General features: G+C 59.0%; 1 protein-coding gene across 1 annotated transcript; it reads left to right on the top strand.

Moving 5' to 3' along the window:
- Nucleotides 1-2691: 2691 nt before the first annotated feature.
- KCTD15 (potassium channel tetramerization domain containing 15) lies at nucleotides 2692-17121 on the top strand. Its single transcript, XM_046683193.1, has 7 exons — nucleotides 2692-2862; nucleotides 4511-4606; nucleotides 6234-6326; nucleotides 6951-7126; nucleotides 12221-12365; nucleotides 14131-14436; nucleotides 15600-17121. The coding sequence occupies exons 3-7, from the start codon at nucleotides 6261-6263 to the stop codon at nucleotides 15756-15758; spliced, it is 852 nt and encodes a 283-aa protein (XP_046539149.1). The 5' UTR covers nucleotides 2692-2862; nucleotides 4511-4606; nucleotides 6234-6260; the 3' UTR covers nucleotides 15759-17121.
- Nucleotides 17122-18188: the final 1067 nt, after the last annotated feature.

Here is an 18188-nt window from a genome sequence, read left to right as displayed (position 1 = left end):
CCTCTTTTCAGGGTCACCAGTACCACGGTGAGATTTGTCTCTTAAACAATGACACTTAGTATCTCTGTAGTCCCATGAATACTTTTGAAGTGTCATATTAAAACCAATCTCGTGGCCTTGAGGCAAAGAGAAGCAATTAGTCTTGGAGTTGTGAATAAATAAAAATCCATTTATACACCCGTCCTTGACATGTACCTTGCAAATCTTAGAAACTTCATCTAGTGGGAAAAGAAATGTTAAATGATGAATACCGATACTAATCACATTGCCATGTGGCTTCCTAAAACAGTTTAGTTTATACCAATCTTTTAAGTATTAATTTATATGTATATATTCATCCATATTGAACACAAAACAAAGATCTCCCAGCAGCCACCTAGGAGAGAGGGGGAGAGGAGTGAGGGGCGCTGGGGGCCACAAGAGCCGTGACAAGCAGGATTTCAGCACGTCTGTGCTCCTCAAACAAGGACTCCGGTGCATTTTTTCTCATGCTGCCCCTTTCTCCCCAAGAACTCAAAAGTCTGGCAAGGGGAAAAGCTCTGTCCATGAGGAAGTTTGGGTACCCACACACGTCCTCCTTCCTTGGTGATGCCAGCCAGCATGTAAGGGGTCAAAGTATCTGGATACTCGCTTCACTTCTTTGGATCCACTCCTTCAATGCCGGGTGGGGTGTGTAGATGGGAGCGTCACTGGTCCCTGGCCTTGCACAGCCCTGGAGAGACTGGGCAGTCAGCCATGGATCAGAGCAGACCTTCAGGCCCGGCCTGGCGGGGGTGCGGGGTGCAGGGAGTGGTGCTGTCAGGCCGGAGCCGGGAACAGAGGCCCGGGGGCGCCAGGGCGTGGGGAGAAGAGCCCGCAGCCTGTGGGCCACGCTGGAGCCGCCGCACAGATCCCTGACCTACTTCCAGGGCCCCTTTCCGTAAAATCCATAAATTAAGGAAATTAACTGATGGGGCCTGCGGCATCTTTGTAAGCTATTTAAATCTATAAATTTACAACATCTTCTGCATATATCAAGTAATTGAACTAACTGCAGGGATGTAAGTTTAATGAGAAAATTTCCCCCTTCTCCTCTAATTCGAGCTCTAAAATAAATAAATAAATAAAACCTCCCCTTAGGAGGAAAGTTTCTGCTTATTCCCGCGTGGAGAAGTTGCAGACGCGCGGTCCGGGCGCTCTTTCCACGCACGCGGTCCCCCAGTCAAGGGAGGCAGGCTCCCACTTTATCTTCCTAGCGCCAGCGTCCTCTGCCCTCCCGCCCCGGGCGGGCCCCGAGCGCCCCCCCGTGAGTGCGGCCGCTAGAGGGCGTCCAGGTCTGGCTGGATCTCGGCGTGGGGACCCTGGCGCCGCTCCGGGCCGCAGCGCACCCGCCCTCCTGCCCGAGCCTGGCTCTGGCCCGGCGGTCCTCGGAGCCGGACGGGGGCGCAGTGCAGGCCCGGCGCGCTGAGGCTCCGCGCTTCGTTTCCTAGGAGCTGGGAAATGGTCGGGGAGGAGGAGGAGGGGGGACGGGCGGGGCGCAAGGGAAAGAGGAGAAAGAGGAAGGGGAGGAGGAGGTGGGAGAGTAGAAGGAAGGGGCAGCCGACATGGGGACCAGGCGCGGGGACGCCCGGGGCGCTGGCCTCAGCGGCGCGGGGAGTCTTGGCCGCAGACATCTCCATCGCGCCGCGCGGAAAGGAAATGGCGCGTCTGGCCGCGGGCTGCCGGCCGGGCGCCCCCCGCGCGCCCCTCCCCCGCGGCCGCGGCCCTCGTGGCCGCAGACGTCACGGGCGGCGCTGCTCCCCCGGAGAAGGGCAGTCGGGGCCGAGACCCGGGGAGGAAGGCCGGGGAGGGGGAGGGGCGGCCTTGGCCCCCGGCTCCGCTCTAGCCCCGGCCGACTCGCAGCCCAGTTTCTTCCCAAGTCCCGCCCCTACCCCCGGGCGCCGCGGCGGCGGCTGCTCTCCTCTTTGTAACCGAGGAGTCAAGAAATGTGAGAAACGTGCCCTGTGTTACTTATTTGGGAGCCGAAAATTTATGCCCAGCTGAAAGCGCCCGGGGAAATATTACATCAGATGAAATGACAATGATTAAAATCAGCTTCTTCCCCGCCCCCTCCCGAGCCCGGAGGAGGCCCGGGCGCCGCGTGGCCGGCCGGCGGGGGGCGGGGGGCTGGGCGGCGGAGGGCGCGGGGGCCTGGGCGCACCGCTCCCGGGAGGGTCCTGGCAGAGGCCCCGGCGGGAAGGCGCGGGCTCCGGGAGAGGCGGGTGGGGATCGCCCGGCGAAAGCAGGGGAAACAGCGCATTTTGTCGCCAAGCGCGGCAGGCGCGGGCGCGCGGAGCTAATTGCGACTCTAATCCTCTGCCCCGCGGCGCAGCCGAGCCCGGAGCCAGGAGTCGCCGCGCGCTCCCGCTCGCGCTCGCCGCGCTGGGTAATTTGGAGCCGGATCGCTGCCCTCTGCGTCCCGACTCGGCCGCGACGGGGCACGGGCTGCAGGCTGGGGTGGGGGGCTGGTTTTCTCGCCAGCAATCGGGGAAGGCCGCTGGAGAGAGAGGAGGGAGGAGAAGAGGTGGGAGCGGCGGGAGGGCAGCCGGAGAGCGGCGCGAAGAGGAGGCGGCGGCGGCGGCCGCGAGGAGGGGAGGAGGCGAGGGGAGGGCGGGGAGGGGAGGCCCCGGCGCGCCGCGCCGCGAGGGGCCGCGCGAAGCGGGGGCCGGGGCGGGAGGGGTGGGTGGGGGGAGGGTTGGGGGCGAGAGAGAAAGTAACTCCAGGACGAGACCGGAGCGACCCGCGCGGCGAGCAGAGGCGGCGAGGCTGCGCCCGGCGCCCGAGACCGGCGGCTGCGGGGGGCGGGGGCTGCGCCCGAGCCGGATCCGCCGCTCCGGCTCCGAGGTAAGCCCCGCGCCGGCGGCCACCGCTCAGCGCCGCGCACCCCTGTCCCCAAAGTGGCGGAGATGATGAGAAAGTCTCCGGCCGGGGTTCAGACCTGGGCGGGGGCGGCTGCTTTGTCCCGGTGCTGGGAGGTGGGGGCTGGCGGCGCGGGGGCACCCAGCACAAAGGCCTGGCGCGGGAGGGGGGAATTGCCCACGTGGGCTGGACCTGGCCCCGGGTGGACCTTCCTCGCTCGGGCGGGCGCCGAGCTTCCTGCCGCGCGGGGCGGGGTGGGGGCAGGGGGGTGGGGTTGCAGGTCCTGGCACTGGGGCCTCTGCGGGGCCGAGCGCCCTGCAGGGCGGGCGAGTTTCCGAGGTCAGAACTGGGCTCACGCAGCTGTGGCTTCGGGGAGGACAGGGCCCGGCTTGGCGCCCAAGTCAGAGAGAGAAAAAGTCTCTAACGGGACAGATGTGCGTCCTCTGACGCCCACCCCGCGAGTCCGAAAAGGAGCGGGAGGGGACGGCGCGCTGGTGGTGGTCCCAGGCGCGCGGGGCGTGGGGCCCCGGGCCGGCAGCGCGGAGACTCGATCCCCGCCTCCGCCTCCCCGCCGCCCGCTGGTCCTCCCTGACCTGGACGCGCGCGCGGGGCACACACTCGCAAACACCCCCTGCCCCGTAGCCGGAGCGCCCTTCGGTCCTCCCGCGCCCCCGCCCCCACCCCGACCGCAGAAAAATAAGCTTCAAGTTTTCACTCCGTGTTTCAAATGTGCATGAAGGAATTTAACTGCACGACTGAATAACAGCATTAGTTTCAATTAATTTTTTTTAAACCCCGGCAACAATAAACTTTGAGAACAAAAGCGCTTTTACGTCCTTAATTAGGCGAGCTTCCCATCTGTGGTCTCTAAGTGTCTGCCTCCGGATTTAACTTTGTCCTCCGCCCCGCCCCCGCCACACACCCCTCCCTGCCCTCCCCGGCGCTGCGGGCTCCGCGGCCACCCCCGCCCCGCGGCGCCGCCGGCCTCTGCCCAGCCGGCTCCGGCCGCCCCGAAGTTCACACCGGCCAGCCGGCTCCGCAGCGGGGCTGGCGCACACCAGGTGGCCCGCCTGCCTCTCCCCGGGCCAACCCCCCGGACAATTCTGCAGGCCCCTGGCACTCTCGCCCCAGGCTGGCGCCCAGGGCGAGGAGCTGAAGGGAGCTCGAGAGGCGCCTTCTGTTTACCTTTTATGGTTAAAATAACAGCTTAGCAAAGAAGCGACTTCACGAAGAAGCGATTTAGTGAAATCGTCTCAAGCTGCCGCAGCTCAGCCAGTTTAATCACCCCCAGAGAGCTGAACAACTGCGAGCACAATGGGACACAAAATCATTTTGTGTGTAAATGAGCGTGGCATTCTGCTCGCTTCCCTCCGCTCGGGCGGGCGGGGCTTGGCGGCGGCGGGCGCGGGACCCGGGGCTCCCGCCGCAGCTCGGAGCAGCGGCTCCGTTCCCAGCCAGTTTGGAAAGCCGAGGGCCTCGAGCACGCCACCGCCGAGGTCCCTGCAACAGGCGGTTTTGCCGAGTCTCGGGAGGGCAGTGGCGCGCTGGGGCTGGGTCGTGGGTTTGAGGCCGGTATTGGCGGAATGAACTTGTGTCTCTTACTGCACCCACTTTTATGCTCTGACCTCGGCAGTGGTCTCGGGGAAAGGGCCGTTGTCCAGCACAGATGCGTCTGTCAGAGGGAGCGCTGACGGTTCGGGTCAAGGCGTAAAGCCTGGGGCTTCCAATGGTGAGTGTCTGGTTTGCCATGAACGTCAGGCTGTGCTTGCAATGGAAGAGTCTGAATGAGAACAGGGTCGAGCAGCTTTTGTGATGGGTCCTTGGTGTTAAATTGCACTTTTGAGTAGCGTCCTTCATAGTCTGGAAAGCATTGTGCAGTCCGCTTTGACAGAATTTCTGCCGGGATTCCTTCCGGAATGGTTCATCCTCAGTGTGGCTTTCCTTCTGACTCCTCCCCCAGCAGAGCCTCCCAGGGCAGGATAACCCATTCCTGAGATCTGTTTTGGTTTCTCAGAACTTCCTAGAGATAAGTGACCTCTTTCCTTTGGTAAGCTTGCTGGAACTTGGAATGCCCAAAGCAGCAGGCCCTGAGCAGCCCCCAGTGAGGGTTTCAGTCAAATCTCTGCCTGCTGATAGCGACCCCCATCCCCCTTTCACGTCAGGGAACTTGCCAGGACACTGAGGGCAGAGCAAATCCTAGGAGAGTAAGCTTACTGAAATTTGCAGGATCTGATGCTCATTGGACCTTGGTCCAGGTTTTAAAAACTGGATGTGGAATTTCAAGGCACAAAGTCAACCCTTAAGGGAGGTTGCTCTCTCAAGGGTTAAACCTGTGGGAGATGAGTCCAGGTTAGGCTTGTGGAAGCCAGTGTGTGTGTGTGTGTCTGTGTGTGGGGGGGTGATATTCACTGCAAACATCCACTTGCCCCATGAGACAGCGCCAAGTCCATGGAAGGGGCTGCATAAACCTGCTCTTCCCCACCCCTCCTGCAGAGGGCCTGCACGGTGCTCTGGGACAGCTTCTGGGGACCCAGGGGCAATCTTATTTCAGGAGGTTGTGGCACAGAGGAAAGTGGCTGAGTGACCAAGAAAGAGCAGGAGAGAGGGTCCATTTGCTGAGCCGCTGTCTGTTTCCTTCTGGCCGGCTCTCTAATGCCCTGGAGGGTGTGAACCTGAGGGGGTCTGGAATGCATTAGGCACAGACGAGACCCTTCTGGGGGTCTGGGGAGAAAGTGCAGAGGTGCAGGCTGGGCAAACACAGGCCGGTTTTCTCTGAGGAGCTGCGGGGGAGAGGTGGCTTCCTCAGTGACTTGCCCTCTTTCCTGTGCCCTGGGTCCTTCGGAGAGAGGCTTCTCCGTGTCCGGCCAATTGCAAACTGCATCTTAACACCGTGGAGATGGTGTTGAGAGGTCCTGGCCTCCGCGGCCCATGGAGAGTGGGGGATCCATCCCGGGCCGTGGTCCACGGGGTTCTCTGCTGATGTAAGAGGAGACACGCTTGGTAACATGGCTCTCAACCAAAATACCAGGAAAATCAGATTTGTTCTGAAACATTTTGGGGCAATAATGGTGAGCATATGTTTCAGTACTGTCATTAGCCGAATTAGCAGACGTGGAGTTGCCCAGAAAACACGTGTGTGTGTGTGTGTGTGTGTATAAGCTGCTATAGCTTGGATTGGAGGCTTGCTTTGGGGTGTGGGGACAGGACAGTGGCGGGTGGTATCTGGAGAGGGCTGTGTGGGGTGGCGTGGGGTCCTGAAGAGGATGTGCAGAAAGGACGATGCTAAGCATGGGAGACACGGCATCCACGCCTCCTGAGGAGTAAGCCCCCTCTGTTCTCGCTGGTGCTTCCCGCAGATACTCTGGGCAGCGATGGAAGTCTAGATGCCTCACCGCAAGGAGCGGCCGAGCGGGTCCTCGCTTCACGCCCACGGCAGCACCGGCACTGCGGTGAGAGGCAACAGGGTGGGCTGGGGCAGTGGCGGCGGCCCCCTCTACCCTCTTCCCCAGCGCCTTCTCGCTGGCTGCCCTTCCTTGCAGCCACGGCATCCGAGAGATGCCTGTTGACTGGCTGTATGATTATGTATTTTTTGAAACAAAAATGCTCTTAATTTGATGTGAAATTTACTACATGTATAAAACTCAGCGCCTTAGGTGCTGAGGAAGTCACTAATTTAGAGGTGTCTCGTTACTGAGACAAACTTGCAAAAACCCCCTGAATCCCAATTCACAAATTGGTGATTCGTTTGTCAGGGGATATTTCACATCTAACACATAAGCCCGCGACCTTTAATTAGAATTTTGCAGTTTGTTTTATGCCCCTGGAGGCTGACACCTTGAAAATTTTTTTTCTTGATTTCTTATTGCTAATAAGCATCTTTCTTTTTCCCTCTGGTACTTTGAAGAAAATGATGCAAATACACTTAATTACAGTGGTGGCCATAATTTGTCAGCTGAATATGTGATCAGGCACAGGCAGAAGTGATCTGATTAGATCTGTGATCACATTGGCAATGGAGGGGTGCATGGCTCTGTGGTGGAGAAACTCTGTTTCCGCCTTGTTTCCGTCTCCAGGAGGGAGCAAGCATGTCCCGGTTGTCTCTCACTCGGTCGCCCGTGTCTCCCCTGGCCGCCCAGGGGATCCCTCTGCCAGCCCAGCTCACCAAGTCCAATGCACCCGTGCACATCGATGTGGGCGGCCACATGTACACCAGCAGCCTGGCCACACTCACCAAGTACCCCGACTCCAGGTAAGAGCCGAGCCCCTCACAGCACCCGGCATGCAGTGGTGATGGGCAGCAGCTGCCTGCTGCCACTGGGGCCCGTCTCCCCTGCCGGCTCACATGCAGGGCTCTGCGGGGCCCACCCACCCATGCAGACCCAGGGAACTAGGGTTTGGGAGGCCGAGTCTGCTTGTTGAAGGCTGCTTTGCACAGGGACTTGTGACTTTGAGCTGGGGGCATTGGTAGAGCTGGGTGGAGTTCCTGACCCATTTGCGGAAGCCACTCATTCAGAGCCAGCCCCACCTGAAACTGGCCAGCGGCTGGCTGGGCACTCATACACCTTCAGGTTCCTCTTGAGGGAGACCTTGCAGGGGATCTTTGTGAGCAACGCTGCATGCTTCTTGGGGTCACGTTCGGGAGAAGTACTTAATTCTGTTTCCTAGTCTAACCCTTGGGAAAGTGCATGACGGGAGGGAGGGGGGAGAGCTGCAACTTGCCATCTGTGTTTGGGTGGCCACTGCTGGACCCCGAGGGCTAGCAGCAGGCTCCCTTGGAGTGGGGAGGCAGGGACTTGCAGTGACCGGCTAGGAATTCCAGGATGCAGGGACATCCGGGGCTATGCATAAGCATGAGCCTCATACCCCCATCGTGGATAAAGTGTCTCTGACCAGGACCCTCCCAACAGGGCGCCTCATACTCTGCCGAGCTCCCTGGTGCTCCTGCTCCTGGGCCTGTCTGTGGGAGGCCCTGGGCGCTGCCAGCTCTCCTGCTCTTCCCTCTGGGCGGACCTGGTTTCCTGTTGGCGGAGCAGCAGGGCTGACCTGAGGTGGGATGGGTCTCCGTGAGCATCTCCCGGTGGTGTGTGCTTGCTGAGCCCGGGACTGCTGGCTCCTGGCACAGCGAGGCGGCCACCGCCAAGGGCTGAGCAGTGAGGGGCCGAGGCTGCAGGGCATTGCCTCTATGTTATACACTTAAAAAAAACAAGAGGAGTTAATTAATCCCCCAGACGCTGAGGGATTGTCTCTGGGAAGCTTTCTTGTCAGGCTGCCTCGTGGCCAGTGTGGTTGCTCAGATGATGGAGGATTCACGGTGCGTGGATGTGGCTGCTTTCTGAGCTTGTTGAGGGCCAGGGTGGCGCCCTCCATGGGAGAGGGAATGCTCCCTGGAGGAGGGGATGCTGGAGGTGGCTGCACGATCCGGTTCAGACTTTGGGGAGAAGGGTACAGACAGCGGCAGGGACTGCATTCTCTTAACCCGACAGAGGCTGGGCCTGGGGCACTTGTGAACCTGGGGCCTTGGGGGGCAGCAGCCGTGAGGCCACGTCAGCAGAGCCGGCCTGGCGCTTGCTTGCACTGCCCCGTGTGAGATGGGAGATGGATTCCGCTTATTTAATTTCAATTTTGCCTTCTGCGGCATTCCCGCGTTGTTTGAGATAGATCATCCCTTAATCGGTTGATGACGTTTGTGAGTGAAATTCATAAAACCCTTGCCCACAACCTCTCTGAAGAGTGTTTCCTGAAATCAGACACTGCCTTTCTGGAGTAATCTCGGCCCAGGCCTGTGGGGAATGGCCTCCTCATTCTTGTCTGCAGGCTGCTGCCCGGAGCGGCGAGGGCAGGCTGGCCCTCCCCTCCCAGACCCCCAGGGCAGCTTGTCCTTGCTGTGTCCTGCTCTGTGGGTGGGGGTGGGCAGCCCTCTCGCTGGGGAGCTGAGGCCCCTGTGGCCGGGCCATCTGGCATGTGGGACCCTCGGCCGGCAGGATGTGCCCAGAGGGGTGGCAGTCTGCATTCTTTCCTGGGGCTGAGGCCCAAGATGAATCTGATGTTCTGCCTGGATGGCTTCTGGGCTCCCGGGAGAGCAGCTCCCCCTGCCTGGAGCTTTGACGTAGAGGCCAGTGGGTGGGGTGACCTGTAGGGCAGTCAGGGGACAGTGGGTCAGGCCTGGCCTGAGAAGTGGGTTGGGCAGCTGTGCTGGTAAGGGCCCCTCAGATCTCTCTGTCTTTCTTTGAGTGAATCATTAAAGTTAAAAAACTGTTTCTTCCGAGTTCTGGAAACAAAGATCAATCCCTCAGCCAGTGTTACTGATGTATGAGTCACCTGGACATAGAGGATTAAGAGTGCTGAGGTCACCAGGGTTTCTGGATGTCAGCAAGGTCCTGCCCTGGGCAGTTTGTGAGACCAGGAGGCTCAAGCCCCCATCCCCTGGGGTCCCTGTGCCCCCAGAACTATGCCTGGGCTTCTGATTGGGATGGCTCCAACAGAGGAACAGGTGCTGCCTCTGGTTGGTCCAGGAACCGTCACTGGCCTCCCTCACCCAGAGACAGGTGAGCACAGCTGCCCGGGGCTGCCACCTTCTCATTCCTGCCTGCTGGACATCATTGAGCTGCTGCCATCGCAGCCCCACTCTGGCGTCCATCCTGGCTGTGAGAAGCAACAAATTAAGATGGCCAGGAGCTTTGGAACTAATAAAACTTTCCACTGAAACATCCAGGAAATTAGAGCCAAAGCTTCAAAAAAGAAAGAAAAAGCAGAGCCCTGTCAGCCAGGGTCAGAACAGGCCATCTGATTCCGTGGAGGACTTTTGAAGTTGTACCCCAAACCCGGCAGCCTCCCCCAGAGGGTGGCCCGGGGCAGGAGCTGACTTGTAAGACCCTGCAGGTGTCTGGAGCCTCCTCTGTCGTCCTAAGCTTCCCTCAACCTTCTCACATCCTTGGTAGCCTCAGACCCCAAGGCCTTGGTCCTGTGAAGAGACACTGGACCATGGAAAGATCTAGAACCAGGCAGTCCTGAAATAAGGCTGATTGAGAACCTTCTAGCCTTGGACCAATAAGACAACCTTGAACCTAGCCAGCCCCGGAATGTGGGTGATCAGGAGTCCTCTAGACCAGCAGGATGGTCTGGGGCTCAGCCAGCCCTGACATCAAGCGATTTGCAGCACAGCCAGGCCCAGAATGTTGCTTTCGGGACAGAGTGTTTGAGCTCAGCGCAGAAGGGTGGGGAAAGTTCCGCAGGGAGGCTGAGGCTTCGGACTTGCTGGGTCACCTGTGGACGTGGCTCTTACGTCTTCCTGCTGCTGCCATGTGGGGGACCTCAGCTGTCCTCTGTCGACTTTGCTGACTGCCCAGGGCACTGGCAGCCTTGCTCAATCTGGTTTGTCTCTGGGGATGCTGGGTGGCCCTCACTCTGACATTGGAATACCCAAGCTCTGCTGAGGCCAGGTCTTGGGGGCTTTGATACCTGGAACAAGCCACAGAGCCCACAAAGCTTTCAAGCAGGGCTGTGTCCCCAGTACCGTTGCCACCAGGCCTGGGGGGGGTGATAGGGCTCAGTGGCCTTTGGAGCCCTGGCATGAGTGGGCTCTGAGATGATGGCAGCACTGGTTCCACAGGCTTGGGCCTGTCCACGCCCCACCACGGGCTCCAAACTGCTCACGCCTGTCCATGAGACAGCCTTGCGCTTTATGTGCCCCACTGGGACAGGGGCTGGCCCATGTCCCCAGAGTGAGAACAGGTGACTGCATGGTTACTCCACAGCTGGGCAGACCCTCATGGCCGATGCCTTGAGTGTGCCAGGCCACCAGAGTGGACGGCAGTGTAGATGGGAGGCCCTGAGAGAGGCTTTGAGGGCGCCAAGCCCTCAGCTTCTGCCCAGCTCGTGTGCCCTGGTTCACAATGGCAGGGGCGGGGCAAGGCCTAGGAGCCGTGACTTGGAGTGGACAGAGGAGTGGGCTGCTGGGGGAGAGGGAGTGTCCCTAGAAGGTTCTTGCCGGCTCAGGAAGAGAGTGAAGGGGCTTAGGCATCAGTTTGTGCAGGCTGGGTCCCAGACAAGGGCCACCCCTCTCCCAGGCTGTGCAGACAAGCTGGCTCCTTGGCAGGGTCTAGCTGAGGACAAGTATGTGGCCTTGCCTACTGAAGGATGTCTGGAGGTGCTGTCACTGGGGCCCTGCTGCCAACCTCCCTCCTGTTCCTGAGTCAAACTCTTGGCTGTCCCCACCCCTCTTTGGGGCTCCTAACTGTCCACAGCGAGGCCTGGGTCTGCAGGGGAACTTAGCCCAACCAGAGCCTACTGCGCTGGGCCTGGGGGAGGCCACAGCCCTGGCTCTGAGGCCTGCTTCCTCCTCCCTGGAGTGGATGGGGACAGGCCTCGGGGGCTCCCCAGGGGTTTCCTGCAGGTCCTGTGTTTCTGTCAGAACCACTGCCCTTCAGAGGACAGGGTGCTGGGACCTGTCTCCCCTCCCAGGCCCTCCCAAGTGTGCACACGCTGTGGCATGTATGCGTGTGTTGTGATGCATGTGCATGCACTGTTTCTTTGTGTACACACAGGTGTGTGTGTATGTGCATACTGTAGTGCGTGTGCACATGTTCACACGCTGTGGCATGTGTGCAAGCACACGGTTGAGTGTGTGTGTGCACTGTGGCATGCACGCCTGCTGTCCCTGCCGCCTGCTTCTGTTTCTCCCCCAGGCTCCCTGAGCGCGTGGCTGTGGGTGATTCGTCTGAGTTTGTTGCGCATACATAGCCGTGTTGCTGGTGGGCTTGTGTTAGCTGGTGTGGCCTTTGCCTGGCTGTGTCTGGGTCTGCCTGTGATTCGTGTGTTGTGAGGGAGGGGACCGCGTGACCCTGTGCCTGTTGCCCAAGTGTGTTGCGTCTGATGCCGGTTCACGTAGGTTGGGTGAGGTAGATGTGCATGACCCAAGATTCTTGGCTGGTTTATATGTGTTCACCAGGTGTGTGGCTGTGGGCTGGGGTGTCTGATGGCCAGTGGGAGTTGTCTGGGGGGGGAGGGGTTTGTGTGCATGGGGCGAGGAGGTTGTGTCGGCGACCCACTGTAGTTTTCCAGGCCTGTACCATGGTCAGTTGGCGGGGGTGTGCTTCTGGGTGTGTTTCTGTCTGGCTGTGGCTTATGAGTGTAGGTGGGGTGTGTGGCATGTGCTGCTTGCTGTGCCAGTGTCCTGTCTGATCTGGCCTGGCTGCCCCTGGTGTGTGCAGACATCTGTCAGGCAGTACAGTCCCGGAGTCACCCATGGAAGGCCCCTTACCCCTCTAGCAGGGCAGCCCTAAGGCGTAGGGGTGCGGCCGTAGACCGGCCCTGCCATCAGCCGGCCGCCCTCCATCTCTCCCAGGATAAGCCGCCTCTTCAATGGCACCGAGCCCATCGTCCTGGATAGTTTGAAGCAACATTATTTCATCGATCGAGATGGGGAGATCTTCCGTTACATCCTGAGCTTCCTGCGGACGTCGAAACTGTTGCTCCCGGACGACTTCAAGGTAAGTCCTGGGCGGCGGTGGCATTACGCAGGGGACGCTGTGACTTAATAAATGGACCCGCAGTCGTCATGGCAACCATAAAAAGTTAAATGATGAAGCCGAGGGCTAAATCAGTTTTTCGAAACTAATTTTGTTTTCTCACATTTTTAGCGTATTTATCAGGGTGTAACGACAATTAAGCAGTGGCAGCCGCGCTTACCCTGTTTGGTGTTTTTGTGGGGAAGGACTGTTGGGTACCCGAGTTAGACGTTCCTGAATCTGTTCCCTCTTGGCCATACGCAGGGGGAAAACCTGATCCAAACCAACATCCTTTAAACAAAGGTCACCCCCAGGGCTCGGGGCGAGCCTGTCCGGGCAGCTGACCTGGTTCCAAGAGTCCTGCCTGGGTGCTGGGCCCCTCCGTGGCGCTGGGGATCCTGGAGGAAGGAATCTCAGGCCTAAGCTACTGCGGCTCGAACCAGCAATGTCCTTCCTTCCTTCCTTCCCTCCCTCCCTCCCCCGCTCCCCAGAGGACCAGAGGCCCTGGGGTTGGTTTGTCTTTCATCCAACTGAGTTACCAGGTCAGGCCAAGAATACAGTGAAACACAGGCAGACGGAGGTCCTGTCCCCATGGCACTTGTGGTCTGCTGGGAAGACAGATGTCGAGCGGAAAACACTGGACTCCACGGGGCAAATGCTTCCGAGAAGTAGAGACTCTGTGGGAGGGAGCCCCGGGGACCCGGCCTGGAGGGCTGGAGGAAAGGCTGTTTCTCTGGGTGGTGAAGGAGGAATGGGACACACAGTGCGAGGGCCTTGGTGAGGGTGCAGGGGTGGCGAGGAGCTTGGTACCTTCCAGAACTGGAAAGGAGGTGTCAGCCTGGGGCCATGTGAACTGGGAGCAGGACAGGAAGGGAGGCTGCCGTTCCATGTCAGGACCTTGGGGGCTGCCTCAGCAGCTGGCATTTTACCCTGAACGCAGTGGAAGGGTTGTGAGTAGGGGACTGGCAACCAGCTCTGCCAGTGAGAAGGATCGCTCTGGCTGTCGTGTGGAGAAGGATGGGTGGGGGGCGGCGAGGGAGGTTTGCTCAAGGCTTTGGACCAAAGTGGAGGCCGCAAAGAGGGAGCAAAGCAGCAGATTAGACTTATGTTTAGGAAAAGGCCGCGGGTGTGGGTTGGGGGGTGAGGGGGCTCTCTTTAGTCCTCACCACCTTCTCTGAGCTGGATATGCACATCCATTTTGTAGAAGAGGAAACTGAGGCTCAGAGAAGGTCAGTAACTGATGATCAGAGGCCTCAGGGCAGGTAGATGAGGAAATCCAACCCAGGCAGGTCTGTCTCACCTCCCTGCTGGGCTGTGAGTTCTTGGGGCCGGTGAGGACAGGGCTTCCCTAAGCCCAGCCCAGCCTCTCCTTCTGGGGCTCTGAGAAGGCCGCAGGTCCGCAGGCATCGGCACAGCCTCGGCCTCCTCTGGTCTAGCCTTTCAGTCTTTCCAGGCTTCTCTCTGCTCCAGGGGAACAAAGCCACCCCCAGTGCTTGGCCCAGATGGAAGGGCTCAGGGGGTCTGACACAGGTGCACACCAGCCGCTGCCCTTGGGTCAAGGCTAGCCTCCTTGTGCTGGCACACATTCACCTCAGCCTCATTTTCCCCATCTGTGCAATGGGCACAACTATTCCAGTCCGCACTGTGCCTGGGGGTTGCCGATCCCGCGGAAGTGTGAGAGGAGGCCTCCCTCAAGTTGGAAAGGGCAGCCCCCCACCTCCCCCGCCTCGTCTGCGCATGCCCACAGGACTTCAGCCTGCTGTACGAGGAGGCTCGGTACTACCAGCTGCAGCCGATGGTGCGAGAGCTGGAGCGCTGGCAGCAGGAGCAAGAGCAGCGGCGCCGTAGCCGGGCCTGTGACTGCCTGGTGGTGCGGGTCACGCCGGACCTGGGCGAGCGGATCGCGCTCAGCGGCGAGAAGGCCCTCATCGAGGAGGTCTTCCCCGAGACCGGGGACGTCATGTGCAACTCGGTGAACGCTGGCTGGAACCAGGACCCCACGCACGTCATCCGCTTCCCGCTCAACGGCTACTGCCGGCTCAACTCGGTGCAGGTGAGGCTGCGCCGCACCCAGCGCCTCACCCCTGCCTCTCCACAGCCCTGGGCGCAGAGAGGGGTGGAGGGAGGCGCGGCCCTGCAGCGGCAAGCCCTCCGTGCTGGTTTACAGAAAAGGCAACAATGTGTCGATGCATAATTTATGTCCCCCTCATAATTAAATGATGGCGCCTGGGGGATGGACTTAAAAAAATTGATCTCTGCTTTTTTTTTTTGTCCAAAAGGCTGTTCTATAAAAATGGCCCAGAGTATTTTCAACAAAGTGTGCTTCATCTGACACCCAGAGTCTGACTCTGGATTCAGATTAAACATAGGAGCGGCAGGGCAGAGGCTGAGAGTGGAGGTGGCCTGGAGCCCCCTTCCTTTCCCCGCTGACCTGGGGCCATGGGCACCTAAACAGCTGCTTCTGGACTGGCTTTCCCCAGGGGGGCCTAAGAGTTGGGACGCCCACAATGGAGTGGGGCCTATTTTCCACCAGCCCGAAGAGCAGACTCCAATTTGAGGCGTAGGGCAGAGTAGACTCTGTGGGAAAGTTTTCCCGTGCACACGTGCCGCAGGCTGTCAGTCAGCACTTACTAGTTGCAGGACACAGGTGTCACAGTGGCCAGACCCCACCCTCACAGAGGCACAGACCCACGTGGACACGGAGGCCTGCAGAGACTCGAAACAGCCAGAGGACTGCTCCTCTCTACCCTACCTCTCTTGAGCTGCTGGGCCCCCGGGCCTCAAACCATCTGGGACTCGCAGCTCAGGGAAGCAGGTGGCTGCCCAGAGGCTGGGGGCAGGGTCTCTCTATTATTGGGGCATGCCTCAGTGAGGGAGGGGGACCCAGGACCACATGTCTGGAGAGAGAGGGGCAGGTTGCATCCTGGAGAAGAGAGAAGGGGCCCAAAGGCTCTTTCTGCCTCTGAATCAAGGCTGTGGACCCCTGAGGGCAGCAGGGTGGGGTAGCCCACCCAGGTTTGGTCCCTCGAGGGGCTCCGGGGCCTGGCTGCTCCAGTCCCTCCTGTGGTTGCCCAACTGGTTGTTCTGCAGGAACCTTTGTCCTGAGTGAGACGAGATCCTAACAGGAGAAGGTAGCTTGCCCTGGCTGGTGCCCACCTGCCCTCCAGGCAGACTCTTGAAGCTAGGCATTGGCGATCTCTATTTCTTCCCCTGCAGGTCCTGGAGAGGCTGTTCCAGAGGGGTTTCAGCGTCGCCGCGTCTTGCGGGGGTGGCGTGGACTCCTCCCAGTTCAGCGAGTATGTGCTTTGCCGGGAGGAGCGGCGACCTCAACCCACCCCCACCGCTGTCCGGATAAAGCAGGAGCCCCTGGACTAGGCCCTGCCTCACTGCCCACCTGAGGCCCCTTGGCCCTGGGGACACCCCAGGGACCTGGAAACAGTGCTGGGGAGTTCTGCCTATGCCTACTTAGCAGTGGGTGTGAGACTGAGGGTGGGCCTGGAGGGTCCAAACTGGCCCAGGGAGCCCCTGGGCCCTAGGTGTCATGGCAACAGATGGTGGGATGCTGGAGGCATGCCCTCCGAAGCACTGTTGACGTGACCCAAAGATGTCATGGTGGGAACTCCGCTGCCGGTTCTCCGGGCTCCTCAGCTCCCCAGCTCGGTGCAGGGTCCTCCGAGGCTCTGGGGCCTGCTGAGGCAGGGTCAGCAGAGGCCGCCCTGGCCCACTCCAGAGGAGCTGTTCATCCTTCTCCACGCATGGCAGACTCCAGTGGGTCTCCTTGCGTCAGAGGTGGCTTATTTTTCTACAGTATTTAAGACGGAAGTAACTGTCACTGCACAAGCCAGAGAGGCCGACAAGGACAACGCTTCTTTATCTGGTGCTCAGTTCTGTTGGACATGCAGCATGCCCACACGGGGGAAGAGCTGCCGGGCGCTCTGGCCCAGGTGCTTGGAGACTTCTGGGCCCTGCTCTTGAGACAGATGCAGGGATGACAGTGCCCTAGGAGCTGAAGCAGGGTCCCCAAGGGGTGGGGCTGCTGGGAGGGGGCAGTGTGGGTATGGGGGATGGATGGCTCTGGCACCATCTGAGACCTCACCTTTGCTGCCGCCCGGGTCCAGGCCACACTTGGTGGGTTTCCTGCCCTACTAATGCCCAGGGGCTTCCAGTCCTACCTGCGTGTACTCCCACCTGGGCTCCCACAGAAGTCTCTCCCCATCCGGACCAGCCACAGGGCCACACCACATCCTTACCTCAGGAATGGGCCCCACGGTGAAGGGGCCCATCTGTTAGCAGCGTCCTCTGGGTCCCCTGCTCAGGAAGCCGTCCTCAGCTCCGATTTTCCCACACTAATATGCACACTGAAATTTAATTAAACCGTTGTTATGCTAGCCTGTGGTAAGACCCAACACAGGCACACCCAGGACTCTTGGCCCCAGATTCCAACGAGGACTAGCCCCATGGGGTCCTCACAGACCTGCTGCCTCCCAGACAACAGGCCCAAAGATGGACACCCCTGGCCTTGTCACACTTCCCAGAGCGCTGGCTCTTCCCGGGCGGAGAAACTGCAGGGAACTGCTGGCTGGGTGGGGTGCCCCAGCTGGCACCACCCTGTGTACGATGCCTGTAGACTTGTATATGACTCCTTTGATATTGTAAAGATGCTGATGTACAATTGTGTGTGTTTGTGTAAACACATTACGTTCCTAGTTCATGCCATAAATGATGCTATAAAGCAAAAGACTGAGGCTCAGTCGTGTGCAGAAGCGGCAGTCGGGTTCCCGCATTCCGCGTTGTGCAGGGAGCCGTGGGGTGCATTCCTCCCTGGGTTCCTCCCAGTCAAATGGAGGAAGAGCTGCAGGAGAGGGGAGGGGCAGGTCCTGAGCTGGCCACTCTTTAGTGTATTTGGGTGCTTCCTCACTGTTGTGCCTGTCCCCTCTGGACAGCGTGGATTCTGAATTCTGATTCACAGCCTCTAAACAGATGCAAGCTGGGAAAAGGCAGACAGAAGGTGTTCAGAGGCTTTTGAACCCATTCTTAAATGTTTGAGATTTTTCCCTCTCTCAGGCTTTTGGTTGAAGTCACGTCCTTTTTAGAGCCCCACAGAGTGGTAGGAGAATGTGACTCAGGCTGGCCACGGGGACACGCTTCCCCCAGCATGACAACTGCAGATTGCCTGAGCACAGAACAAGACCACAGCATGTCTGTTTCCAAGGAGTTTGAGGGTGTTCATTTTGGCCTCCAAGCTTCATGAGCCTTTTTGTATTTTTCCTCAAAGCCCTTATGTCCTACCCACGAGGACCCTTTTACATGCCTGGTAAGGGCCACCAACCTCGGCCTGCTGGAGGACGAGGGCACACCAACCTCATCCTGTCTGAGGCCACAGAGCAGAAGCCATCTCGCTGTACAATCTAATTTGCTGGACAGACTCACCAGCCCTCTCCTTTGCTTAGCAACGCGCCTCCAGTTGGCACATCTGCATTTTGGCATCTGGGGTTCAGATCTGAGAGGAGGAGAGAGTATCGTGTTTATTAGAAAGGAAGTCTTGTGAAAACAGCTCAGTGCCGCATGTTTGTGGATTTTTCTGGTGTGATGGCCAGCGTGGTCACTGACTGCTGGAGAGTCCCTAACATTTTCAAGCAAACTATCTTTTTGATTAAACCACCATGCTATATGTATATATATAAAGAGTAACTACCTTACCAAATGTTACTCTTAATTTCTTTCTTTACTATATAAGTGAAACCGGGAAGTACAATTTTAGATAAACTAGGGAATTTCTGAATTTGTAGAGAAATATCATTCTCC

The sequence above is a fragment of the Equus quagga genome, chromosome 13, assembly GCF_021613505.1.
Source record: "Equus quagga isolate Etosha38 chromosome 13, UCLA_HA_Equagga_1.0, whole genome shotgun sequence".
Lineage (NCBI taxonomy): Eukaryota > Metazoa > Chordata > Mammalia > Perissodactyla > Equidae > Equus > Equus quagga.
The sequence above is the reverse complement of the archived record's forward strand: the minus strand, read 5'-3'. Positions and strand labels throughout refer to the sequence as shown.